At 52.7% G+C, this 26,727-nt stretch overlaps 2 protein-coding genes across 3 annotated transcripts; both read right to left on the reverse strand.

Annotated features, from left to right (window-relative positions):
- Positions 1-752: 752 nt before the first annotated feature.
- On the reverse strand, positions 753-11,289 carry LOC122489497. Of its 2 annotated transcripts, none has more exons than XM_043591352.1 (7): positions 11,049-11,289; positions 9,726-10,089; positions 9,201-9,533; positions 7,464-7,539; positions 6,049-6,167; positions 4,784-4,881; positions 753-3,903 (listed from the first exon to the last, which is right to left on the reverse strand). In XM_043591352.1, the coding sequence occupies exons 1-7, from the start codon at positions 11,148-11,150 to the stop codon at positions 3,721-3,723; spliced, it is 1,275 nt and encodes a 424-aa protein (XP_043447287.1). In that variant the 5' UTR covers positions 11,151-11,289; the 3' UTR covers positions 753-3,720. The 2 variants fall into 2 exon arrangements, with proteins under 2 accessions (XP_043447287.1, XP_043447286.1); XM_043591351.1 differs by having other exon boundaries at positions 4,775-4,881.
- A 2,232-nt stretch (positions 11,290-13,521) lies between these two features.
- On the reverse strand, positions 13,522-22,165 carry TREML2 (triggering receptor expressed on myeloid cells like 2). The gene is made up of 5 exons (XM_043591353.1): positions 21,834-22,165; positions 19,184-19,504; positions 15,156-15,573; positions 14,032-14,138; positions 13,522-13,727 (listed from the first exon to the last, which is right to left on the reverse strand). Exons 1-5 carry the CDS (start codon positions 21,892-21,894, stop codon positions 13,633-13,635), a joined length of 1,002 nt encoding a protein of 333 aa, XP_043447288.1. The 5' UTR covers positions 21,895-22,165; the 3' UTR covers positions 13,522-13,632.
- Between the last annotated feature and the right edge of the window lie 4,562 nt (positions 22,166-26,727).

The raw sequence follows: 26,727 nt of genomic DNA on the forward strand, positions 1-26,727 counted from the left end.
TCTCTCTCAAAAATAAACATCAAAAAAAATTTACAGTAGACTTACTTAGCACCAAAATTTACATATCCTGCCATGCTTACATTTTTTTCTATTGTTCTATGTTGCATAACCTCCTGATGTAATAGGAACCTGATAACAGCACCTGCCGGTGGTTTTATTGTTACAGAGAAAATGCCATTTGGGGTGCCTAAATTCATTCACAGAACTAGATTTTTGACTGTGATTATTATCATGAACTCTCAGAATTAAAAAATATGAGGTATGTATCTATATCTATGTCTATATCTGTATCTGTATCTATATCTAAATCTATACCTATATCTGTTCCTATATTTCTGTATCTACATATGAAGCATTACAGACATATTTGAAGTCCCCAACCAATATACTGGGTAGAAATGTTTTTAGTTGAGATTTGAATTTATCTGATTGCTCATGAAGTTAACCATTATTTATGTTTTTCATTTTCTTGAGTGTGATTTTCTTCTCACCTATAATTTGTCCACTAAAAATGGTGGGTCCTTTTACTAACTTATAAATCCTGGCTGCTAATCTTTTATCAGTTATATGCATTGCAAATTCCATTTCCCTGTCGGCGGCTTCTCCTCCCACTTTCTTTTTGGTGTCTTCTTTTTGTACTCGAGTTTTTCATTTTAATATAGTCAAACACCACATTTCCCTTTTATGGTTTGAGCTTTTGATGTCTTGCTCAAGAAATATTCCTGTACCCTGAAGTCATGAAAACGCTTACATTTTTGTCTAAACATTTTATTGCTCAGCTATTGACATGGAGATTTGTAACCCACCTGGAATTCATTCTTGTGTAAAACATAGGCGGGAATCTAATTTTCTATTTTCCCCATAATGGATAGATGGTTGCTCCCAGACCATGGCATATTCCTCTCCTCTGCCCCTGTTTCATATGCCTGCTCTGGCAGAAAATCAGGTTCCCACTTCTCACCCCCCAATTCTGTTGCCCTGGTCGATTTTCTAGTCTAGGATCACACTGTGGTTGTGAGAACATCACACTAAGTCTTGGTTTCCGGTCAGGTAAGACCATCTCCTTTTCCATTTGTTCTTCAACTTTGTCTTGGTTCTTCAGTTTGATTATTTATTGTTTATTGGTAACAAACTATTCCAAACCTTAGTGGCTTGAAACACTGACCAAAACAGAAAACAGACAAGTCGATGAACAAAACATTGACATACTGTGGGCATGCATAAAGAGCATAGTGGGGGGCAAGGTGAAGGGAGGGTCCAACTGGCAGTGGGTGGCAGGCCCTCCGAGGATGGTGCCTAAAGCCTGCTAGTGTCCCAAAGGTCGAAGAACATCTCTCTCCTGTGGGGCCTGAGCCTTGGGTGGCAGAAGGGGTGGTCCCCTCCCTGGGGCACTGTGGGCAGGAGGGACCCAGGCCTTTTTATCTGGGGACACTGGTTAATCAAGAATCCCTCTCCTCAAACTCCCCAGCTACATCAGCCACAGCCCTACCAGCCCCTCTTGGCTCCTGGAGTTCTATCAGAAAAGGTCACGCTTCCCATCCTCTCCTAGCACCGTTAGCATTCTTCAGCTCTTGCCATGATTGCTTGGTGTTATTATTTTGTCATACGTCTACCCACTGTGCATGTGCGTGCATGCGTACATGCAATGGGAACAGGGACCCAAAAGCACTGTGGCTAAAATTTCAGGTCTAGGATCCACCATTTATTAGCTATAAGACTTTGGGAAATTACTGAACTGTCTGCATCTCAATTTCCCCATCTTTAAAATGAAGGGAAAGCACTTACCTTATGAGGTTGTTTAAGCCATTAAGGTATGTAGAGGAATGTGGCTATAAGAAACACTCCATAATTGTTGGCTTACTAGACTTAATCACTGCCCTTGAGCAGTGGCTGGAGGTCAGCAGGCCCCTATAAATACCATGTAATGCCTATAACTCCAGGGGTTCTAGTCTGAGTAAATCCTTTGGCTTTGGACAGTGGCGGGAGGAACCTGACCCCTGGGATGGCTCGTGGTGTTATAGCCAGGAAACCCGAGTCGAGAAGACCATGGTGAAGATGGGCTCCCCCAGTGGTTATGTAGACTAAAATATAGACCAAGAGGCACTGTCAGGAGCCTAGCACAACAGAGGACCAGAGGTCTAATGAGGCCGTAGGTCAGTGCTGATGGCCCTCTCAGAGCAAGGCCGGGTAGGTGAGAGGTCAGGATACAGCAGGTGCCCAGCCTCTGGTAGTCAAATCTGGAGCACTGGAAGGGCAGGGAAGAGACCTGAGGAGCCAAGGTGATGCTCAGAACATCCTGTTCTCCACCTCTTTCAACTCGGGGTTGTTCCCAGATGTCCCCAACAGCCACAGACTCGAGACATAACCACATCCTCAACACTGAGAACCTGGGATGTCACAAGTGACAAGGAATTACTTTGCCTTCCTCCCTGAAGAAGACCTCATCATCACACCCGAGCCTGCCAGACCTCAGACCACCCACCCTTTTCCTCTTCAACCCCTCTCCCTTCCTGGCCCTGAAGCAACCACACTCTCAGGTCCCATCCTAGAGGCAAAGCTGATGTCTCACTGTGACTGATGGCAAACAAGTTCTTGTCTGACAAAACCATTCACACTGACCAATAAGCGGTGAATCCCCTGTCCTCCAAGAGATTGGGACAGACACTGTATGACTCACTGGAATTTTGCAGAAGGGATCTGGCCTCCCACTGGCAGTTGGATTTGATGATCTTTAAATGTCACCCTTGAGAAGTAATGAATCTGCAATTCAAGAAATCTTTCCCATGACATGGTAGGACAGCACCCTCTGCCCCCATGGCCTAGAATTCCCACAATCCAGAGTCACTCCTTGGAGGTGCAGAATAAAAGAGGGCCCATGTCTCCGTAAGAGCCCTGTGGAAGTGTACGTGGGCAAAGCAGGAGGTGGCCCTCAGCCTGCTCTGTTGGAGATGAAGCTAGCAAGGTAGTTGATGGTTTCCATGGAAGGGGAGGGAGCCCAGGTCAGTTCCCTACAGTGGCTGCAGGGGCCACTATAAGGAAGGAAGCTCTCATGCCTCCCACCCCTGCCCAGCAAGACCAAGTGTTAGGAGGGACTCTTGAGTGGAGGACACTGCCCACATACTGGCAGGGTCATTTGTGAGAATCAAAATCAGGAGGTCAGGAAGGCGCTCTGGTGGAGGAAAAGAACTTTCCAGCCTGGCTTAGCAGCCCTGAGAGGTAGTTGGGGGTGGAGGGGGGGTTTCATGAGGAGAGTCACCAAAGAGGAACTTGCACAGTGTGTCAGGATTTCACAGCCCCTGGTCAGGAAGGAAGTGAGGGTCACAGAGTGGGGCGAACATTGGGTCACTCAGAGGCACTGGGATCCAGACCCTATGTAATTGGACTTTGCTCTAATAGCCCTCCTCCTAGACCCTGGGGAGGGGAGCAGGCAGGTGTCTAGAAACCCCTTCTATGGGCCCCAGAGCCTGCCCAGCACAGCCTTTAGACTCAAAGCTTCTCTCCTCTGGAGTGATAAGGACTTTCTTCTCCTCCCCCTTCCTCACCTCCTTTGTAGGAAGGGATGACCTTTTGCTGGTTTGGGACCATCTTTGTCCCACCAAAGTCCCCATATCACTGGTAGGGCAACCCCACGCCTCACAGGTACTTGTTAAGTGCTCACTGCCCAGTGAAGTATGCCTTCAGCTCCTGAGTTTCCCCCTCCAGGGCAGTCAAGTTGGAGGGCTAGGGTCTGCTTCCAGAGATGCTGGCATATTCCACAGTCAGAAGGGGGTCAGGCATGGGCCTCAGGTTGGGGTAGGTGTTGACATAGATGGAGTCCTCAAGGTCAAAGTTGTTCAGGTGGGTAAGTGAAGCATAGCAAATGGCCCCAGAGTCCTCATCAGAGCCCATCTGTTGATTGGAGCCCTGGGAATCAAAGAAGATAGATGTTCATTGTACAGATCATAGCTGGGAATGGTCAGTGGCCCCCAGGCTGCCCAGAGCTGGGTGGAGAACAGAGACAGGGATAAGGTGTGGGACAGAGTATGGACCTTGCAGAGCCTCTGGGAATAGCTGAAGCCAGCAGAGTTGCCATCACTGACGATGTTTAAGAATAGGCTAAGGAAGGCTATGTTGGGTATGATCCATGGACCGGCATTGCCTGACAGCTTGTTAAAATCTCAGGTTCCACCCAAGATCTATTAAATAGGTCTCTGGGGGAGGGGCCCAAGAAATTCTGTTTGAACACGTTTTCCAGGTGACTTTTATGCATACTCAAGTTTGAGTAGTGCTGAGCTAGAACAGCACTTGGTAGGGGTGCCATTTGTAGAGTTGATTCCAGCATTACAGAGGGTTGAACCAGATGGCTTTAGATCCTCCCAATCCTGCGATTCAGTGGTTTTAAAGTCTCAGATCTTTAGACAAGACATGCCTACCCAAGGGCAACAGCTCGGCCCTCAGCTCCCGAAGAGAGAGCACTTAAGGAGCCATGCTTGTGCCGTGAGGCCCTCTTCCCCCTAGCCGACTGGACTGATGGAAGCCACGCCATAGGCTGGCTCTGGACCCATGGGATGGACCCCCACTAATAGCTGTCTCCTGTGGGGGTGAAGGTCAAAAGCTGAAGCAGTCAACTTCTCTCTCTTGAAGAGGTTTGAATTGGGAAATATGGGGCAATGGGTATGTGCAGATGAGGCAACATGAGGAGTCACACGTGATTCCAGGCCCAGACTGAATAGAAACTACAAGTAAACACAAGCTGGGGAGCTAAAAAAGACAGTAACACTGACAACAAAGATACCCAGGAAACCTGAGATCGCCTCTGCCCTGACGAGGAGTCTTTCCGGTGTTCAGTGGTCTTTTCCCTCTGGACTGAAATGTTGTCATAGATGTGGAGTTTGTCCTCACCTGTGAAGAAAAGAGTCCAGTTTGGGGCAGGGACTGCTCCCTAGGCTCCAGTCTCCTGAGAAGGCAGAGGTGATGGAGGCCCCCTCTGGGCAGAAGGGACCCTGGCAGGGGAGGGGCTGGGGCCCCGGCCCGGAAATCCCACCCTGCCCAGGACATTGCAGGGAGGTCACAGTAGGGTCTCAGGCCCTGGGCAGTGCAGAGGAGTGTCCAGAGAGCAGAGGTTAGTGATAAGGAGCAAATCAAGCTGGCAGCCTGTGGCTCATTTGCATAAAACTGGTAAGCTTAATCAACTCAAGTCACTGAAAGTTCCAAACTGAAACATCAATTTAAGTATAATCTATTTGCTGGGGAAGTTATCTATAACGTCTTTCAAATTTTTGGGCCAGGAGCCACAATGAGAAACATTTTATCTTATTCCGGCACATACGAATACACACACTCACACACTCACACTCCTACGCATACGTGCGCCCCCCCCACACCCCTAAAAGTCCAATGAAAAAATATTTGTCCTTCCAGAGTGTACAAACCACTGTGACATTTTACCTTTTTATTTTGTTTTATGGAAATAGTATTGTGACCCACTAAATTGGCTTTGCACAGTTTGAAAAGTACGGATAGAAAATTTTACAATCTGGGGCACCTGGGTGGCTCAGTTGGTTAAGCGTCCGACTTCAGCTCAGGTCATGATCTCACAGTCCGTGAGTCCGCTCAAGTCTTAATCTCACGGTTTGTGGGACTGAGCCCTGTGTCAGGCTTCACACTGTCAGTGCAGATTCTCTGTCTCCCTCTGTCTCTCTGCCCCTTCCCCTGCTTGCACTTTCCCTCTCTCAACAGAAATAGAGCTTTTTTAAAAAATAAAAAAAGTAAATCCTTACCTATAAAAATATGGCAAATTATACGATCCCAAAATGATAGCAGAATGCCCAATTTTAGGCAAATTAGGCTTAGAGGAAGCTGACCTTGAGCCTCTGAAGAGAATGATCCTGCCTGCTGTTCTGCAAAGCAAGAGCACCCAGGGGATCCTGGCCACCTTGTCTTGCGGGCCTCAATTTCCTTGGTGGTAGGTAGAATGGGCACAATAAGCCTGGTCCTCACGGTTCGCGGGCACGAGGACATCATAGCCACGCCCTCAGTGGTCTGCTCTGAGCCAGCTCTGGGCTTTACCTTTCCCGGCACTTCCTCGGGCTTTCTTGAAGTACAGGATCATGAGGACCATGAGCACCAGCAGCAGCAGGACGGCCACCGTCGAGGTGGGAATGATGAGATGCCAATTGCTTTCGGAGCTTGGGAATAAGGAACAGCCAGCAGGGTGAGGAAAGTGGGAGCCAACCTTCTGTGGGGAAGCCATCCCTCTCCCCACACATTTGGTGGTCATGACAGCCCCTCCCGCTGAGCTGGCCAGGAGGCAGCCCCATGGTCAAGGACTCTGCCCCATAAGCCATGCACGTCTAGCCACGTCTGGGCTATGTTTCCTCCTCTGTGAAAGGGGAATGGTACCAACGCCTGCTGTCTTTGCTCCTTTTCCCTTTTCTGGCTGCTGTCCCCTGACTTGCCCCCGGGCCCCTGTTGCAGGGTCTGCACTCACCCTTCCAACCTGCTCCCCTAAACTCTTCTTGGTCCCGGCTCTGTCACCTCAGCCTGCCTGTGAGAGGCGCTCAACTCTCAGAGAACACTGGTTTCCTGTGACCCACAGTTCTGCCACATGATAAACACATCTGGATAGGGCCTGTCTTAAGTCAAAGGCAGAACACAAAGACAGGCTTTCTCACACCACAGCAGGCTCCCCAGGGTGGCAAGTGTCGAAGCCCTAAGCCCCGGAGGCAGCCACTTTAGGGACACCTCTCAGCTCCATGACCAGCTCCACCTGGTTTCTGGACATACTGCCTTGAAGCAAGGAACCATGGTTTGTGAGAGCCCTGGGTTCCCATCGCAGTGATGGTGGGTGGAGAGACAGCAGGGAGGATGGAGTCTGGAATAAGAGCGGCTATCAGGTCAGTCCCGAGGGGTCGGGGCCTAGAACATCAGGCAGGGGTAGAGAAGAAATCAGGCTGCGGGTTGTAGTAACAACAGAGTGCCCCCTTCCCCCGGACGCCTGTGGCTGGAAGAGGGAAGAGGCCAAGGAAGAAGCTCTGGGCACATGCCTGGCGCTGGGCCAGACACAATCCCACTTAATCCTCACGGCAACTCAGTAAGACGGTGGTTCTGCCCCGAGGCAAACTTGGCAGTGTCCGGAGACATTTTGGTTTGGTTGCCACACCTGGGTGGTCTCAGGGAGGTTTGTGCTGTTGCTGTCCCATGGGCAGAGGCCAGGAACACTGCCGCCCGGGACACCCCTCGCAACAAATGTCAGCCTTGCCCAAGGTAAGCAACCCTGCTGTTAGGTGAGAATGTCCACTGGCCCCATTTTGCAGATGACAAAACTGAGGCTCCAAGAGGCCTGAAGCAAGTGACCTGAAGCATTCTGCCCCCCTGAGAGCCAGGCGTCTATGGGCATGCGGTAGCTGGAGGCATTTCACACAGTCGGCCATGGGGGGGGAGGAAGTGGAGGACAGAGAGGACCGGGAGGCAGGTGACAGTACCTGTCGGTGACAGGGTTGGCGGCGGAGGTCCAGGCTGTGGTGCTCCTGGTGCTCGTGGTGGTGGGCGTGGTTGTAGCTGAAAGACACGACCACGAGAGGAGCACTCCCATGTGTTTGCTCTGCATTGCGGGCTCCCCACTTCTAGCCTGTGGCCCTGGGGAGGATGGGCCCACACAGGGCTCTGGGCCAAGTGGGGATGTTACTCTGAGTGATGTGGATGTAGAAAGCTGTGGAAGCCCAGGAAGAAACTCTGGTGAAAGCAGAACCCATTTCTCTTGGGTTTTCCTCACAGTGAAGTGCCACCATGCAAGTGGCTTTAGATTAGGACCACACTATCACTTGGCTATATTCCACAGTCTTTTCTGTGTTCTTTGAACATATCATGTACTCTCCACCCATAATGCTTCCCTCCCACCTGCCCCCACTTTTGTCTGGGGGTCCTGCTCCTTCAGTAAGGCCCAGGCGGTATCACCTCCTCTGGGGAGTCCTCCAGGAGAATCCATACCACTGCTTTCTCCACCAACCTGGTCTCTCCCTTCCACTGGGCCGCCACCCAACATGCTTCCATTATGCCGCCCACCACCCACCCTCCTGACCCTTTACCTATGTATCTGCCTTCCTAGGGTGGGAGGGCGCTGTGGGCTCCTCCAGCACAGGAGTGGGTCTCAAGGTTTCTGATTCCCCTTCTAGAGCACAGCCCCTGCCCTACATGGGGGAGGGCGGTGAGCCACGGCTTAGGCGGTGACTGGCCAAGCAGCTGACCTGCGTCTTCCGGGTGCCCAGCTGAATGGCTGAGCAGGCTTGGAAGGAGGGCAGGGGTCTGGGAAGATGCCATTCAGGCTCCAGCCATCACAGAGAAACTCAGTGGGGGTGGGGGGGGGGGAGGGCGGGCAGGCTTTGCCACTCAGAGGTTGTTTTTTTTTTTTTTAACGTTTATTCATTTTTGAGAGACAGAGAGAGACAGATCATGAGAGGGGAAGGGGCAGAGAGAGAGGGAGACACAGAATTGAAGCAGGCCCCAGGCTCCGAGCTCCAGGCACAGAGCCCGACATAGGGCTCGAACCCACAAACCATGAGATCACGACCTGAGCCGAAGTCGGACACTCAACCGACTGAGCCACCCAGGTGCCCCAACCACTTGGAGGTTTTCAAGAAATACACCTGGGGCCTCAGATGGGGAGCACCGCCAAGCTCCCCACCTGAGGCTTATGGTCTCTCGACTATAAGGGGCAGGGCCAGGGTGAGGACCCATGTCTTCTGAGCCCTCGGCCGCTGCACCTCCCAACCTCACCCTCGAAGCCCCACGTCTGCCTCACTGACTGGCTGCCTCCTGCCTGTCCGCCATTTGTTAACCCAACTGGCTTCCTGGGACTCAAGCACAACCCTTTGAGAGAAGGTTAGGGGTTAGGGTCAGGGGTGGGGATGCCCAGGAGTGGCCCAGTCACCAGCCAGTCTCGTCAAACTTGAGGGAGCCTTACAGTCATTAGAAATCAACGGACGAGTCTTGTTAGTAGCAACAAAACTGTTCAGAGACACATGTGATGGGAAAGGAAGAACCAAGTGAGCCAGCAGGTCTGAGTTCTGCTGGTTCTGCCTTTAATTCACAGTGACCTTGGGCAAAGGGCACTGGTTTTCGGCTGTGAGAGCCAAGAAGAAAATGCTTTTAGAGTCTTCTCTAGCTCTAACACCTGTGGTTTAGGAAGGCTGAGGACCACACGAAGAAGGGCAAGAACTCACCCCGAGATACCACCAGACGGAATTTTCTGAGAACAGAGATCTCTGAGGATTTGTAGAATCCACATGAATAAAATCCAGAGTCCTTCACCCTGAGCTCAGTCATGGTGACGATGAAGTAGCCTAAACTGGAATAATCCTGAATAGAGTTTCGAGGATCCCCGGACACTCTCGGGAGCCTGGTGTTGGAGGCTAACACGATACAAGTATCTGCTGAAATGTCCCTGCACCAGACTCTCATCATGTTTGAACCTGTCCAGGGCGGGTACAGGCACTTCACAGAGACCGTCTCCCCTTCCAGTTTGTGCAGCAATGGTGACTTCTGTTCCCAGGAGCCTGAAAAGAAACTTGGGTCAGGGAGCAGTTCATCTGCCACTGCGGGGCCAGGAGATAGGTGCCTTCCTCTGCAGAAAGGGCCCCAGAGGCAGCCTCAGACCACAGCCCCACCCCGCCCCGTCCCCTTCTGGCCTGCCTCACCCGGCCACCTCCCCCTCCTCTTGCCCTGTTCCCTCCCTTGGTCCTCATCACCTGATGATGCCAGGAGCATCAGAAGGACAGATAGCAGCAGGTGTGTGCCCCCCCCGGCCATGGGCCCTCTTCTTGAGCCGGGGTGGGAGAGGGAAGTCCCGAGGACAGGGAGCTTCTGGCTGGGGGACAGGGGTGGGGATTCAGCACAGCCACCCTCACTGGTCCGGGGGAAGAAGCATGCTCCAACGGGGCAGTAGGAGGCCTGGGAAGAGGGGACCTTCCCGCTGCAGGTGCTACACGTGAGCCCCGAAAGGCGACAACCCCGAGACTGGACTGAGGCTCCAGGAGACTCTGCGGCTACTGCTGTGGCTCTCTCGTGCTCAGCCTCTTCCTCCTTGTCACACTGGGGTTGGGATGTAGAAAGCTGTAGAAGCCCAGGAAGAAACTCTGGTGAAAGCAGAACCTATTTCTCCTTTCTTTCTCCCCTCTAGCTGACCACTTCCTCCCAGCCCTCAGCTACCTCCTCCCCACCCGGTAAAGCAGTGGCTGACGGGAGTGACCCAGTTAGGGGACTTTTGGAGGTGCCCAGTGGTCTGAGCCTTCTTGTCCAGGCCTGCCTGGGAGCTGGGGGGGGGGGGGGTGGGGACTGGAGGGGCAGAGGAGAAGAGAGAGGGAGAGTCATTTCCAGGAAGAGGTGCAGGGAATCAGGGAATATTCTGGCAAGGGTGGGAAAGAATGAAGCGGGGGAGCATAACTGGCAGGGGGGGAAGAGGATCGGGGAGGCTGGAGGGGAGTCTCCCCACCCCAGTCACCCCATGTCCCCAGCTCCCAGCCTGCCATAATCACTCCCCAAGCATTTGTCCAAAGACCACAGTAATCAAGCACGTTTTTAAGAATAATTGTCATTAGAAGAGCCACGGAAAAACAATCACCACAGGCTGTGTATAGTTAATAAACAACGAAGAAAGGAGGACACCTTGTAAAAATGCAGTGTGGCAGGTCGGGTTTGTGGGGGCACAGATTCTGAGGTGGAGGTTAGCACGGAGGCCTAACATGCCCGGGGACCAAGCTGGGAAGAGAAGGACAGGTCAACAGGAAGCTCAGGCCTGCAGAGATCTGAAGACAGGATGCTCTCCAGGGTGGCAAGGAGATGCCGGGGCTTTGGAGCCTGCGACAGCCGGTCAGGGGTGACGGGCCACCCTGGGAGGGGGACTGCCCTTGGTGAGGCCTCTCTCTGCAGCTGAGGCAGCACCCTGGGGGGAGGGGCGGGCAGAAGAGGCCTTCCGCTCTCCCTATTCCCAGCCCTGGGGTAACAAGTCCATCAGCCTGAAGGACGATACACCGACTCAGTTTGATGCAGACTGAGAAACCTTTTGCAGCCACCTGGGAGGACCGTGAACTTGAGGCTTGCTTGCTGGACTTCCAGTGGGAGCGCCTGTGTCCCACGGTGACAGATGTGTCTTCTATGTTCCGCAGAGCAGACATCCCCCCGAGCTGGGTTTTCTTTACGTGTCCCGGCCCTTGGTCACGACAGGAAGCCCTCCACGGGCGTGTCCTGTCATCACAGTCGATTGCTCAGGAAGCTTTGTTGCCTTAGCCACTAACAGCAGCAGCAGCAGCCTGTGTGATACCCACCCCCCCCCCCATGCACCCCCTGCCCAGGATCTCCTGAGGATCTGGATCCTCCTGCAGCTCCAGGGGAAAAAGGGTAAGGACAAGGAGGAAAATGAAAGGCTGGGGCTTTCAGGAAAATGTCCCAGAGCACTGGAGGTCCAAAGAGGCCACCCAGGCCCCAGCGGGGCTGGAGACCCGGGGCGGGGGCTCTGTATTCCTTTCCCAGTACCCTCTATCCTTCCTGGGGAGTTCACGTGGGAGCAGGCTCCAAGGGTGGGCACCTGGTACAGGCTCACCCAATTCCGGGAGCCCCTCATCCTCAGCAAACAGGGATGGGGGGGTCCCCTAACAGCTACCCTGACATCAGGGCACAGCCGAAGGCCTCTGCCTAGGTCCGGCACCCACCGCCTGAGGCCTGCCCATGTGTCCCTCTGCCCTCCCTAGCCCCTTTCAATTTAGGGCACAACAGAGAAATAGGGCCCAGAGGGCTTTACTGTGGACAAAGCATACGCTAGAGCTGCAGAAGAGCTTGGGGACGAGCAATCAGGAGGCATTTACTCAGTGGGAAGAGGTTCCTGTCACTCTACTTGATCCTTGAAAGCAGTCTTGGGAGGTAGAGTTAGTGTCCTCTTTCACAACAGAGGACAATGAGGTCTGATAGGGTTAGTTACTTGCACAGGGTCACACAGTAACAGGGGGCATCCCCCAGTCCCCGTCCTGAGCCCTCTGCGGCTCTCCCACAGGCGGGGCTGTAAGTGTGCTGTTGCAGGATCTTGAATGGAGTGGGGGTCTGGGGGAGCTGTGTTCCCCAGGGAAATGAACCCCTTCCAAGGTCGTGGGCACGCCCTCCTGATAGAGAGGACCGAGATCACTCTGGGTGCACGCGTGTGTGTATGACCTGACACCGGGCTTGTGGGTTCCTCAATCTGAGTCCCTCCTCTAGTGCCCCCTTCTGGACGCAGGAAAGAGATGCCTCTTCCCTGCGGTCCTCCAGGATTACCTTCTGACACTTCCTATCTCCCCACCTCCATTCTGGAGTGGTCCCCCAGCCACCCATCAAGGCCCTGGCTGTGTCACTCTCCTGACAATGACATCTGCTGTCCCTCCTGGGAGGGCCCTGCTCCAGGGGGAGAGTGGAAATGCCACATTGATGCCTAGGTGCTTATTCCAGTTGCTCCAGACTAGTAGGGCCCCTGCTCCAGGGGAGGAATCCAGCCCATACTCTCCAGCCTTCATGGCAGGCGAGGCCAAGTCTGAGCGGAGGCCAGTGAAGCAGAGGCCAGACTCCCTGCCCTCCTCCAGCCCCAGGCGTTCCTCCAGGCTGTGCTCAGCTCCAGGCTGTCCTTGCTGGGTCCCACGTGGCTCCTCTCTTCCCAGGGGACAATGAGTCCTTGGGGGCGGGTGGGCGATCCACCCTTTTCTGAGCCGTGGCCTCCCCTGCAGTGGACTTTGGAGGGCCCTCCGCCTTCTGTGAGAGCTCAGGCCTACAGCTGGGAACCGAGGGGAAGAGCCCTGAGTACAGCCCCCGTCTGGGGACAGGCTGGTCCTGCAGCCAAGGGGCTCTGGGCGGCCTGGTCACAACTGTCCCTAGAGGGCCTGCCAATGGGTGACAGGCCACAGTGGGTTGTTGGCCTCTGCTAGCTGGCTCCCAGGACTTCAGGGACAGGCACTGCAGTCAAGGCAGGGCACATCCAGAGGCCCATCAGAGGGCGCGGGGCCCCAAGGGTGGGGGGCTTAGGCCGCTCTGGGGTCCCCTGCTGCCAAACCCCTGTGGATCTCCAACTCTTGGTCACTGTTCCTTCTTCTCCTCCAGGGCGGGGCCCCTGAGACACCAGCTGCCTCTGAGACTCTCTCCTCCCCAAGCACGTGGGGAAGCTTGAGGGGAGCAGAAGGCGGCTGAGGGCACAGGGTTCGGGATGGGGAGAGAGCAGTGGCCCACCCGTCTGTTCCCCTCTGCTGCATACAAGGGGCTCCTGAGCTCTCTACAAGGCTTCTCTGCCACCCAGCGGGGGCCTGGGACTCAGGATCCCCTCGGTGGCTTGCCCTGCGGTTTTCGGCCTGGTGCCCTCCATTCTGAGCGTTCTCAGGTTCTTGGCAGCCCAAGGAGTCTGAGCGGGCCAAGAGCAGCCTCTGGTTCTGCGGGGGGGGGGGGGGGGGGGGGGGGGGGGGGGGGGGGGGGGGGGGGGGGGGGGGGGGGGGGGGGGGGGGGGGGGGGGGGGGGGGGGGGGGGGGGGGGGGGGGGGGGGGGGGGCCTAAGTCCAGCATCGGTCTGGCTCCAGTTCACACAGGTCCCCATCTTAATCCTCCCCTGGCCTCCTAGGGCCCCTCCAGGAACAGCTTTCCTACTCCATAGTTAAGTGGCCTCGGACCAAGCAGGCTTCCACGGAGGCTCCGGGCTTCCAAGCGGGTCCCTCCAGGCTCTAGCAGGATTGTCGCACACCCTGTAGCCTGGGAGGACAAGGACAGAGATGAAGGGCAGGGCTCCGGTGCTCCCCTCCCCCCACCCTCCTGGGCCAGTCCATCCCTCCTTCTGGCTCTGCCCTCCACTTTCTGCTGGGTCGGCCCCGGGAGGGTCATGCGGCACCTTTCCTGTTCACCCACCCTCCTCCCTCCCCTGGGTGCCAAGCAGTCCTTCTGGCCAACAAAGGTGAGGACACACCGCCTGGGAATGGAGTGCAGGTGGGTGCTTTGGAAAGCGTGTCAAGCCCCATTGCTCTGCCCTCAGGAGGCTGGGAGGGTGGGCTGTACTCACTCCCCATGTGTCTCTTCTTCCAGAACCCATAGACCACGATCAACATCACAGGCACTGGGAGGAAGGTCAGCACCCCCAGGAGCACAATGGGATATGAATCCTGGTGCCTGAGGGGACAAGACAGAGCGGGGAGGAGGTGAGCACCCGGCTCCCTCCTCCCAGACCCATGTCTTCCTGCGTGCCGCAGGAGAGGAGCCAGACCTGGAGAAATCCTCACAGGCCTTGGCCGGGGTGATGCCCTCCCTTCCTTGGGAACCCAGCTGTGGCAGGTGGAAGTGAGGAGCTTGGGGGTCGGGGGAAGAGTCCCAGGTGGAGGGGAGCATCTCCTCCACTGTTTCCTCAAACCTGCTCACTGCTGAGGATGAGGACTCTTAAGGGACCCCCATTTGTGACAGAGGAGACTGAGAGTCTTGCTGTCCTCACAGTGGGAGCCTCTCGTGGTGGCCCTTCCTTCTGCTGTCCTCTGCAGCTGATGCAGGAGGGGCACAGCCTGTAACCCCTTGCCTGTAGCACTCCGTGTGCACCCGCCCTCGGCATCTCCATTCAAATATTTTTTGGCCTGAGGACTTTCTCTTGTTACTGGAGCCCTCTCTGCCACCCAGGACAGGCAGCCCTCTACCAATGGCCAGTGGGAGTAGGTGTATTAATACCACAGCTCTCTTGCCCTTCAGGTGGGCGTCTGACACAGGGCCCCAGAGCCCACCCCATGGGCTGAGCTCCGCTGCCCACAGTGGTGGTGGCTTGATTAGGTTCTCTACGGGCTCCCTGTCTCATTTCCCCGCACTCTTTCCAGCATTCCTGGTCCCAGAGGTGGCTTCCGGGGGAACCCAATTTAAAGCATCCCCCATTTCCCACTTCCTACTCCCGAGGCCCATCCTCGTCCTGCCCCTACCTTCTCCTCTTCATCCACAGACTCTTAGGCTGACCCCTCCTCAGCCCTCACTTCCCACTGCCAGCCCGTATGGATGGCACCACTCCTTCCCAGCTTCTGGCGTCCTACCCACCCGCCATTCAGCAGCAGGCCAGACGGGCCTCCTGAAAGGGAAGGTCAGCTCTAAGTGGAGGCCCCAAGAATGGCCGCCATATCCGGTCAAACGTCATTCATCCCCACAACCCCCGGGTACCTGTCAGGGGATAATTTGTTGATGAGAGACCCACTGGTATGGCACGTTCCCGTGGTGGGTGATCTGGCACGCGGGGGCCCAGCCCCGGTAGACACAGACACTGGGCCGGCAGAGGAGGCTCCGGCATCGCTGGGGGGCACAGTCACGGTCTGGGACCCCATGGTCCTCCCGGGCCCCATGGTAGAAGAGCCAGCGCTGGTGAAGCTGTAGCCTGTCATGGAGGTCAGTCTGATGGACCCTGAGGCAGCAGAGGGCACGAGTCTGGTCATGGTGAAGAGACCAGGTGTGAGCACTGTCACACTGGTGGTGAAAGGGGCATCGGGGCCTGAGGTGGGGGCTGGGCCCTCGGTGACGACAATTCCACTCTGGAGGATACTGGCCAGCTGTGGAAGAGGAGTGCTTCTCTTGATGGCGGAGGCTAAGGGGCCAGAGAGGGAGGAACGTTAGATCAGGGGGGGGTCTCGCTGATGGGAGCGGATCCCCGTCTCCCCTCCTGGGTCTTGTACCCAGGGCTCTGCTCTGCTGAGTGACCAGCTGTTGGTCAGGGAGAAGGAAGAGACTTTCCGTTTCTTTCGCCTGCCCTGTCGGGCCACCTGGGCCCAGAGGACACTCTCCTCCCCGCCCCCATCTCTCCAGTCACTTCCAGACCCTCCTCATTCCTGTGGGCCAAAGAGACTTCTTCACTATGTTGTTGAACAGGGACTTTTCCAGGTGCTCCATAGTTGGCAAGTAGGGCCCAGGGACTGAAGACAGGGAAGCAACTGGGCATCAGTTGGGTGTCAGATTCTTGATTTCGGCTCAGGTCATGATCTCACAGATTCGTGAGTTCAAGCCCCGTGTCAGGCTCTGCGCTGGCAAAGTGGAACCTACTTGGAATTCTCTCTCTCCCTTTCTCTCTCTCTCTGCCCCTCCCCCACTGGCACAGTCTCTGTCTCTATCAAAATAAGCAAACAAACTTAAAAAACAAAACACGGGGAAGCACTAAAGGCCCAAATTCCACAGAACACCTCAAGCAGCAGAGTCAGATGCCCTTCTCAGGGGCTTACGAAGAGACACTTGCTACCCTCACCCATCACCTCAGCCTTTTACATCCCGTTTTCAAGAAGGTTGGCATTTGGATGGTGGAAGAGGAGGGGGTTGCAGGAGGCTCCAGGTCCCATCTGGGGCAACGTGGAAACTATATCCACAGAGAACAAGGGAACTGGAGAGAAACAGTGGGGGAGAGAGAGGGCTGCCATGGGTTGCCACATGACATGACTGTGCATCACACAGACACATTCCAAAGGGCCAAATGGCCACCATGGAAGGTGCCCATCTTTCTGGGCAAGGGATCCCCGAACAAGCAACATTGGTGAGAGTAGGGATAGGGGAAGAGGCTGACCTGGAGCCAGATCTCCACCATCACCCTACGCAGCAGTGGGGACACCCCCAAAGACCCTCCAGAGAACTCATGCGTAGGTGCCTTGGGAGGGCCAGCATCTGGACACCCACCTCACAGAGGATCCCAAAGGGCTGGGTACAAAAGAGTGACATCCGACACAGAGAGAGAACTCCTACAGCGGGCAGTGAAGACACACTACCACTCCCCTGCCTCTGCCCCTGCCTCGGTGCACCAGGCGATTGGCAGGGGATGGCAGGGAGAGCGGACTGCCAAGAACCCCACCTTCCCTACCTGCCGAGACGAAGGAGAGGGAGTTAGGCAGCAGGCTACCCCCTTCCCCACTCCAGGTGGCTTGGTCTTCAGGAAGGAGTGGAGGGGCATATATTGCTAGAAGATTAGAGTTTTTAAACGGGCTGTGGATTTTTCTGTTTTCCTGATAACCGAAAAGGTCTGCAAAGTCGGAATCTCCCCAAACGGCCTTTAAGAGGTGGAACGTGAGATCTGACAAGGGGAGGGGGTGCGCAAAGAGAAAAGTGAAACCATTCCGTGTTTGTATCCCTGCAAAGGCAGAACTGGAGAGGGGGGATCGAGATTTGGCTCCACATCTCAGAGACAGTAGTTGCCCCGGCTCAGTCCCACAGAAAAGGGAGATACATAGGGATCGGGAGAATGCGGAAGGGCGGATAACAAATTTCATCATCACTGGCTGCTTTTTTTTCAGATTTTCTTGCTGGTTCCTTGCCGTTTCCTATCATATAAATTTGGGGGGGGGGCCTCGGGGCTTGGCCCTAACTCTCCTTTTCGACACTCAAGGGAGAGCTTTTACATTCCCTTGATTTTTAAAAAAAATTTTTTAATGTTTATTCATTTTTGAGAGACAGAGAGAGACAGGGCATGAGTGGGGAAGGGGCAGAGAGAGAGGGAGACACAGAATCCGAAGCAGGCTCCAGGCTCCAAGCTGTCAGCACAGAGCCCGACGTGGGGCTCAAACTCACAAACTGCAAAATCATGACCTGAGCTGAAGTTGGACGCTCAACCGACTGAGCCACCCGGGCGCCCCTACATTCCCTTGATATTTTTTACAGCTTCATTGTGACACCAGTCACATCACACATACTGAGCCCATTTACAGCACCAAATTCAATGGTCTTTAGTATATTCAGAGTCCCGCAACCACCACCACAGCCAGTGTTAGAATATTTGCATCATCTCCTCACCCTTTAGCTGTGACTCCTCTACCTCCTCCTTTTGTCCCCCCCCCCCCCGCCCTAAACAACCACCAATCTGCTTTCTGTCTGTATAGATTTCTCGAGTCCCCTAGACTTTAAACTATCTTCATGGAGATACTTCCGAGTATATCCCCAGCTCTGACCTCTCACCTGAGCTCCAGGCTGCACATCTGCTGCCTACTTGGGGCTCCAGGAGGCATCTCAAACTTAACAGGACAAAATACAGCTCTTGGTATTTCTCCTCCAAACCAGCTCCTCTCCAGATTCGCCCTACTCAATAAATGGTACCGTCATGCACCTCGCTGATGGAACAGAAAGCCTCAGGGTCACTCCTGATTCGTCCCTTTTGCTCACCTCCCACACGAGCAGATCCCGTCTTGCCTCCGGAGTGTACAGGGCGGGGGGCAGGAGGTCTGAACATCATAGATTTGAGCCCCTCCACTTCTCCCCGCCTCCAGGGCCCACGTCCTACTCTAAGACACTGTCATTCTCAGCCAGAACACCCAACAGGGGTCTCTGTGCCCATCTCTTACCCTCTTCCACAATCCATCCTCCACAAAACAGCCATTAGGCTCTTAAAGACAAGCCACAACACACCCCTCTAAATTCTCCAATAGCTTCCTATTCTACTTGGAATAAAACTCAAACTCCACATCAGAGACTTTAGAGCCGCTGTTTGACTCTCCAGCCTCATCTCCTGCCACTCTGCCCCACACTCAATATGGACCAGCCACACAGGCCTGCCTTATACAGGCCCAGCTCCTTGTCACCTCAGGGCCTTTGCACATGCATCTAGAATACCCTCTGAAGGACCCATATTTCAACAGGGCTAAAAAGCTCTCACCACGCTGGGCTCTGCTTGATGTCATCTGCTCAGGAGAGTCCTCTCTGGTCTCCAGCACCTCAATGGCTCCCTCCGCCACTGAATTACTGAATAAAACACTGACCTGCTTTATTTTCTTAAGAACGTTTATGGTTACCTACAATTATTTGTCTGATGATGTGCGACTGCCTGTCGTCTCTCCTAGGGCAGGGCTGTGTCTGCTTTTGCTCACCCCTCTATCCTCAGAGCCTAAAACAGTCACTGGCACATAGCTAGGGACGCAGTGAATATATATTTAACAGAAGATGGAATAAAAACAAAGCACACAGCGCCCTAAGTATGAATCCTGTCTCTGCCACCTGCTAGCTCTGTGACCCTGGACAAGGTGAGATCCACAGAGGGCTTTTTAGATCTCATTTTCTTCATCGGTAAACTGGGGACAATAACGCCCATGAAGATGTCAGTAAAAATTGCGAAAACCCTGCGGCACCCCAGGCCCACAGATGGATTATTATTCTTACTATATCTGCTGCGAATGGAGACTGGGGCAGGGAGGACACCCTCAACCCTCCCGTGCCCTGGCGGGCCGGCTCACCTGGAGACACCTCCAGAAGGAAGCCCGTCAGAGGGTACAGGGTCCCCGAGCTGTTGCGCATGCACCAGTACCGGCCCGAGTCCTGGCGCCTGAGGGCTGCCATGGTGATCTTGACTACCTTGGCCTTCGCGTCATCCTGCAGCAGGTAGCGTGGCCCCTGCGTCCAGACCCTGGTGAATCCAGGCTCGCACTTCTTCCTCCTGATTTTGCACCATACCTTGCCCTCCACGTGGTTTTTGCGGCTCTTGTAGGAGCACTGCACAGACAGAGTCTCCCCTTCAAGGTGCTGCACTTTAGTGTACACGTTCTCGGCAGGGACACCTGGGGAGACACTACTGGTGAGCAAGGTCTGGCCAGAGGTGGGGAAGGAGGCCTCTTGAAGGTTGAGGTGAAGGGAGAGGAGGTGGATATTGCCTGGAACTCACAGTTGTGGGGAGAGACACAGTCCTATGCTGAAAGGGCTCCCCCAATCAGATAGGGGAGATGCACGGGTATGGCCAACAGCTAGCTCCCAGTCTGAGAGGGGAGACACAAGCCACTCCCTCACGGAGCTTCCAGTCAGTTGGAGTAGACATTATCCCTGCCCTCTGGGAGTTCCCAAACTGAGGAGGAAGACAATAGTCGTGGGCCCCTGGGGAGTCCTAGAATGGTGCAAAAGATATAGGACTAGCCCTCAGGGAAGTCCCAGTCTGATGGTGGAGACACAGGCAAAGCCCTCAGGGACCCCCAGACTAATGGAAGAAACTCAGCCCTTACACTCAGGGAGCTCCAACTGACACAGTCCCTTTCTTCATGGTATTTTCTAGCCCAATGGGAAGGTAACAACCCCATTTGCAGGGTCTTGTGGGAAAGACCCACGTCTTTGAGACAGAGGCACTGACACAGGTGCACAGCGAGACAGATGCACAGACGCAAACAGAAGTCACTAAGTTATAAAATTCCAGAACACAAGCAACTCAGGTAGATAAGAAAGCCGTGCATTTGAAAAAATTCAGAGTAAAAATGATTCACCAATAAGTTCGTTTTAGTTATCTTCTAAATAGCAAGTTGTCTTAGTTCCTTTCACGTGGTATTTCATTTTAAAACGTTCTAGTTGCATAAAATCCATAGCTTACAAATGCCCAAACATGCATCTCAATTCTCAGTGGGGTGCAAACCAAAGAATTCACTGTTCGTCTACAGCATGTCACAGTCTCGGCCTAGAAATAAGATGTGGTCCGTGCATTTCACAATCCACAGCCTGGCAGGAAGAGAGTGGAACTAGAAGTGGGGGTGGGCAATCAGGGGACAGGGAGAGAGAGAAAGCTGTGGTGCGCTCCCTCCAACCCTCTGCCCAAGGTAAGCTCAGTACTTACTCCTTTCACACCCCCAGAGCCTTCTGCACACATACACACGTTTCTCCCCAGCAGGACAGAGTAGAGAGCACACATTTTAGAGTCTAAAAATATATGGGTGGGCGCTTGGGCGGCTCAGTAGGTTAAGCGTCCGACTCTAGATTTCGGCTCAGGTCATGATCTCAGGGTTCGTGGGATCGAACCCCTTGTGGGGCTCTGTGCTGACAGCGCGGAGCCTGCTTGGGATCCTCTCTCTCCCTCTCTCTCTGCCCCTTCCCTCCCTCTCTCTCTCTTAAAATAAAATAATAATAATAAAATATCAGAATAAAAAAAATATGGGTTAAAACCCTGGTTCTACCATTGATAGTGCCTGGAACGTAGCCAGTGCACCACGTGCTTCCGTTTCTAAAATACAGGTCGTTCCAGACTTCTCCAGTAGAGCCCAGAGCTGTGATAGCCAAGGACCCAGCACAGGATTTGAGACATCTGCCTGTTTCCAACCCAGCTACAGGAAAGCTGAGGCTCAGGGTAAGGTAACACCCTCTCTAAGCATCACTTTGCCCTGCACAAAGTAAAAGGAATGACCAAACTAAATTATTTGGGGAGAGGGAGGTTTGGGAGACCCCAATATTGCTCCGCACAGGAGCAGAAGGAGGAGGCTCCCTAGGGGAGGTGCATGGGTGGGGTGCCCTTGGAAAGGGTCTCCAGGGTGCTGGAGCCCATTTGAGCCCACCTTCCACCCCTCCCACAGGCAGTCACCAGAACTGAACAGGAAATGGTAACTTGGTTGCCATGGCAATAAGGGAGGCAGGAATGGGTGAGGCCCCCTCAAGGAGCATTTTGTGGGGTGGGCGAGGCCTTCAGAAATCACTTCCGCTCAGGACAGGAGGATGGGGACAGGGGGTAGTGGCACAAACAACTGAGGGAGTTAAAGCACACACACGTGGTGCAATGATTCTTGTAAGAACCAAACAGCCCTTTCCCAACAAGGGAGGGAGGCTTTCTGTGTGAGGAAACTGAGTGTCCACGGTCAGAGGTCCTGAGCAGGCCTGGCAGATGAAGGGGCCCAACCAGAGAGGGTCTGGAGCTTTATCTTAGTTTGTGAGGCCTGTGGTAGCTTTGCCTGGGGCCAAATATAGGGATGCAGCCTTCTCACTGTTCTCTGGTCAGGAGCCTCTAGGCCAGCCCCATCCTTCTCCTCCTCCAACCCCACAAAGCATGAACGCTGGGAGGGTCTAGGAAAAGGCCACTCTCTCGCCGCCCCGCCCCCCACCCCCCACCCCCAAGCCAGCTCTCCTGCCCTCTGGTTCTCTCACCTGAGACAGGGCCCTGGAGCCACAGTAGCAGCAGCAGCAGCAGCAGGAATGCGGGAGCCATGGCTCCATCCAGTTGGGGACAGTCACAGGCCAATAGGGGGCCAGGGACACCCCCCCGCTCCAGGGTTAGGGCCCCAGGCCGCTGCAGGACGTGCCACTTAGGTCTGCCAGGGAAGGACCTGGCGTTCTGAAAGCGCAGTTGCCCATTTAGGGAAGTGAGGAAGTTGTAGGACCCACTGTGATCCGCAGACCGTGGGGCCCCGCAGAGTCTACTGAGGGCGAGGGCGGCGCTGGTTGCTGTTTACGCCCTATTCTCCGAAACTTCGGGCAGGTGTGGCTGCTCCACCCAGTCTGGGCCCACCCCACCCGCCCAGCCCTGGACGGCTCTCGGGGTCAGAAGACTCCCCACCGTCTCAACACCCTCCCGGAACCTGGCTGACGGGGGTGCCCCCTAGTCTGAAGCAGGGGATCCATCGAGGGGGCTGGGGTGAGTTTTCTGGACCCTGAGCTACAGACTCCCTGGGATTCCCTGGGCTTAGAGACCCAGGGGCAGGGGCTTGGGGCTAGGGCAGGGCACCTTGGTTCCTAAACACACACACACACACACACACACACACGCACACGCACACGCACACGCACACACACACAGTTTTCTCCAAAACACATTCACAAGGAGATTCGTGTAAACTCACACTCATTCACGCAAGCCCTCTCATAAAGCGTTTCTGGCGGTGCCCTGCCCCTCCCCCTCTCTGCCAGGTTCCTGGCTGGTCAGAACAGTCCTTCTCGCTCACACTTGCGAAGAACCCCTTACGTGCTCACAGGCGATCTTACTTCTGTCACGATTAGAGTGACAGGGGGAAAAGATGCAAATTGTACAGTGCAGTTTGGAGTCAGGGAGGGGCTTCTGTGCTGTCACACGTGGGGGCGCGCGCGCACACACACACACACACACACACACACACACACACAAGCTGTCTCTCCTTTTGACTACACGCTTGTCTCCTAACCTTTATCCCTCTCTCCAGCTCTCCTACCATCCGGTCTAACCGCCCACCGGCTTTCCCGACGCCCCCTCCCTCCCGCAGGCTCCCCTCCCCCGCCTCTCCAGAAACTACGCCCCCAGCCCCTGGGTTCGGCCCGGGCCCCCCGCAGGCACGCGCATGCCCACTCGACTTCCTCTCGCTCAACCCTATCTGGCCCAGACAGCCGCCAGGCTGCCTCCGAAATGACCCAGCATTTGGCCCAGGACCCCACCCTTCACTCAGTCCCGAGCGCTAAGAATCAGGAGGACAGCCTTCTGACATCCAGGAGCTGTGTCATCCGCTGTTTTGGGGGTGAGGGGACCTACACGATTGTGTGTGCTCCCCCTACTCACCCATGCCAACTTTCTTCTCCTTGGACAGGACTCAGTAACACGTCTTAAACTGAGTTTGAACTCCCAAATCCCAGACCAAGGACGTTTGATTTTTGCTGACTCCAAACTTTCTTCACTTACTCTCCGTTCATTCATTCGTTCGTTCCTCTCTACAATCTTACACGCCATGCAAGGCGCCTGGCATTTGGGGTATAGGAATGAGTACACTTGTCACTCCAGACCTCTCAGCTCGCAATAGACGTGTTACACTTTCCTTATTCGCCCTTCCTTTTTAATACTTCTTCTCAGTCCTCAGATCCCGGCGTTCAAAGGCTATCTGCCCTTCCAGCACATGGTGTCTTCCTTCCTTCCTTCCCTCCAGCTCAGCACGAAGTGGTTTCAGGAGTGGGGGGTCCCAGTTATCTCTCGCGGGGAAGTGTTGCCTGGAATCACAGTGATATTCATCTGCAGGGGTTTTTTTTCTATTAATCACAGTGGTTAATCACAGAATTCATTAACTTAGTGATTTTATTTTTTCACATAGGTGTCTTGAATCTGCCTGGAGTCCATCTTTGTATTTAGTGTTAGGCAGGGATCCAGTACTTTGGGCTGCATGGACTCGGCCAGTTTTCTCAAGGATGTCTACCAAATAATGGGCCCTTCACCCCATCAATTCGTGGCGCTTCCTTATAAGGTATGTTCCTGTGCATATATGGAGCTGTCTGGAAGTCTAGCCTGTGCCATTGTCCATTTGTCATTTCTTGCTGTTCCAGCACCTAATGTCAGTTGTATTACTTAGTAGTAGGTCTTAATATTTGGTAGGATGGGTCCTATCTTTTTTTTTTTCACGATGGACATAGCTATTTATGCATCTTTATTTTTCCATATAATTTTACAGTAAGTTTATCAAGCTCTCTAAAAATTAAACTGGGATGTGGGGCGATCTGGCTGCGATATGTCACCCCACCGATCACCAGGTTTGATTCGGTTGATCTGGCTGGCTAGGCGGGTGTTCCCTTTCTCCCTGACTGCTCTGTGAGCGTCCCTCCTGAAGCTGCTTGCTTGGTCAAAGAGGATGACTTTCCCCAAAAGAGGAGGACGGAGGCCCGTTCTTCCCTCAAGGGCATAGAGTAGCTGTGCTCCCCTGCTAGAGGCTCCAAACAAACTCTCAAGGTCTATTTGAAGGAGAATGTAAGGTGGTCAAGCTTCCAAGACTCCAGACACATCCAAATGAGGTGCATGTGTCAGTCTGCCTTTCTTTGAAAAAATAAAAAATAAAATAAAATAAAATATTAAACCGAAAGTGTGTTTCAGATTACAGTTAGAGACTTATAATTTGGGGGAAATTGACATCTTATAGCATTATTGTCTCTTTCAAGATCATAGATCATTTGTATTTATTCAGATCAAAGTTAAATTAATTCTTCCTTAATACGTCACAGATTCTGTTGCTACTATGAATTGTATCTTATTTTGATTAGATGTTCTAGCTGATTATTTCTAGTGTAGATAAACACTTTTGATTTTTGTCAGTTGATCCTATATCCGGAAACCTTGCTAAGCTCGCTCATGAGATTGAATAGCTTTTGGATTCTACTTATTTTTTCTAAGTAGATGATGCCAGCATCTCAAATCGTGACAGGTGTCCCTCTTCCTCGCTTCGGCCCTCCTTATGGCTTTGGCCAAGACCTCTAATACTACATGAGGCATTGGCGGTAGCTGTGGAAATCCCTGATTTGAATGTATACTTTCTTTACCTAGTTATATTTACTGTAGTCATTGTTATACAGTCTTGACCAAATTATTTCTTCCTATTTCTAGTTTATTAAGGTTTTTTTAAATAATAACAAACGTGTTGAACTATTCCGATGCTTTCCGCATCAGTTTACTTTCTTCTTGTAGTTTATTGATTTAGTTCATTTAGATTTCCTGAAGTTAAACAGTCCTTTTGGTCCTGAGATAAACCCCACATGATCATAGCATTCATTTTTTTTTTTTACCACACTGTTGACTTCAGTTAGCTAATATTTATTTTGGTTTTTACTCTATGTTCATCAGAGATATAAGCCTATAATTTAATTTTCTTGTTTTACCTTTTACTGGTTTCAAGATAAGATGACATTAGCTTCTTGAAATGAATGGGGTAGCTTTTGCTGCTTTTTTATTTTTTGCAAGCATCTTGTATAAAATATGAATCAAATGTTTCTTTTTTGAAAGTTCTTTCTTTTTTTGTAAATGTTTATTAATTTGTTTTTGATAAAGAGAGAGAGAGGGGGAAGGGCAGAGAGAGGGAGAGAGGATCTGAAGCAGGCTCCACGCTCAGTGCAGAGCCCAACACAGGGCTCAATCCCACAACCCTGGGATCATGACCTGAGCTGAAATCAAGAATCAGACACTCGGGGCACCTGCATGGCTCAGTCGGTTGAGCATCTGACTTCAGCTCAAGTCACAATCTCACGGTTCGTGGGTTTGAGCCCCATGTCAGGCTTTGTGCTGACAGCTTGGAGCCTGCTTCGGATCCTCTCTCTGCCCTTCCCACCCCCCAAATAAATAAACATAAAAAAAAGAGAATCAGACACTCAACCAACTGAGCCAGCCAGGCTCCCCACATGTGGCAAACTTTCTGAGGCCCAAAGTATTATACTGTCAAAGTCCCAAAGTATTATGATCTCATATTTGAGTGACAGTTTGGCTTGATATAAAATTCTAGGTATAAACTTCTTTTCTTCAGTCCTTTAATAATTTTACTCAACTGTCTTCTGGCATCCAGTGCTCCTCTTAAGAAGTCTAATGTATGGGCGCCTGGGTGGCACAGTCGGTTAAGCGTCCGAGTTCAGCCAGGTCACGATCTCGCGGTCCGTGAGTTCGAGCCCCGCATCAGGCTCTGGGCTGATGGCTCAGAGCCTGGAGCCTGTTTCCGATACTGTGTCTCCCTCTCTCTCTGCCCCTCCCTCATTCATGCTCTGTCTCTCTCTGTCCCAAAAATAAATAAACGTTGAAAAAAAAAATTTTTTTAAAAAGTCTAATGTAGATTTAATTCTCACTCTTTTGTCAGTGATCTGAAATTCTTTATAATTTACTCTTTGTCTTTGATGTTCTTACACAAGATGGGATGTTCTTTGATGGGTTTAGGCCTGTGTGTGTGTGCATGTGTTTCCTATTTGCCCCTCTTGGCAAATTTTGAGTCCTTTTGGTCTGAGATCTTTCTTTTTTCTATAATTCTGAGAGATTTATATTGACTTTTTCTTCAAATATTTCTTCCTTTCCATCTTTTTTCTTTTGCAGGGATTATTAGTAACCATATGTTGGATGTTTCATGTCTCTTCACTCCTCTTTGATTCTCTTTGATTCTTTAATCTCTTAATGCTTTACAGGAACTTTCTGGGAGAATTCCTTGACTTTTCTTCCAGCTCATGCTCCAGCCACATCTGCTTTTTTTTTTAATTTTTAATTTTTTTTAAATTTTTTATTTTATTTTTTTATTTTATTTTATTTTAAAAAAAATTTTTTCAACGTTTTTTATTTATTTTTGGGACA

The sequence above is a fragment of the Prionailurus bengalensis genome, chromosome B2 (assembly GCF_016509475.1).
Source record: "Prionailurus bengalensis isolate Pbe53 chromosome B2, Fcat_Pben_1.1_paternal_pri, whole genome shotgun sequence".
NCBI lineage: Eukaryota > Metazoa > Chordata > Mammalia > Carnivora > Felidae > Prionailurus > Prionailurus bengalensis.

Excerpts from the sequence above, each read along its gene's own strand:
- LOC122489497 (XM_043591351.1), bottom strand. The coding sequence starts at position 11,150 with ATGTCTGCTCTGCGGAACATAGAAGACACATCTGTCACCGTGGGACAC. Across the intron at positions 9,534-9,725 it reads GATGCTCCTGGCATCATCAG|GCTCCTGGGAACAGAAGTCA; the intron begins GTGATGAGGACC and ends GTTTCTTTTCAG. Across the intron at positions 7,540-9,200 it reads CCGTCTGGTGGTATCTCGGG|CTACAACCACGCCCACCACC; the intron begins GTGAGTTCTTGC and ends CGTGTCTTTCAG.
- TREML2 (XM_043591353.1), bottom strand. The coding sequence starts at position 21,894 with ATGGCTCCCGCATTCCTGCTGCTGCTGCTGCTGCTACTGTGGCTCCAG. Across the intron at positions 19,505-21,833 it reads GCTCCAGGGCCCTGTCTCAG|GTGTCCCTGCCGAGAACGTG; the intron begins GTGAGAGAACCA and ends GTGTCTCCCCAG. Across the intron at positions 13,728-14,031 it reads GAAGAAGAGACACATGGGGA|GCTACAGGGTGTGCGACAAT; the intron begins GTGAGTACAGCC and ends TTGTCCTCCCAG.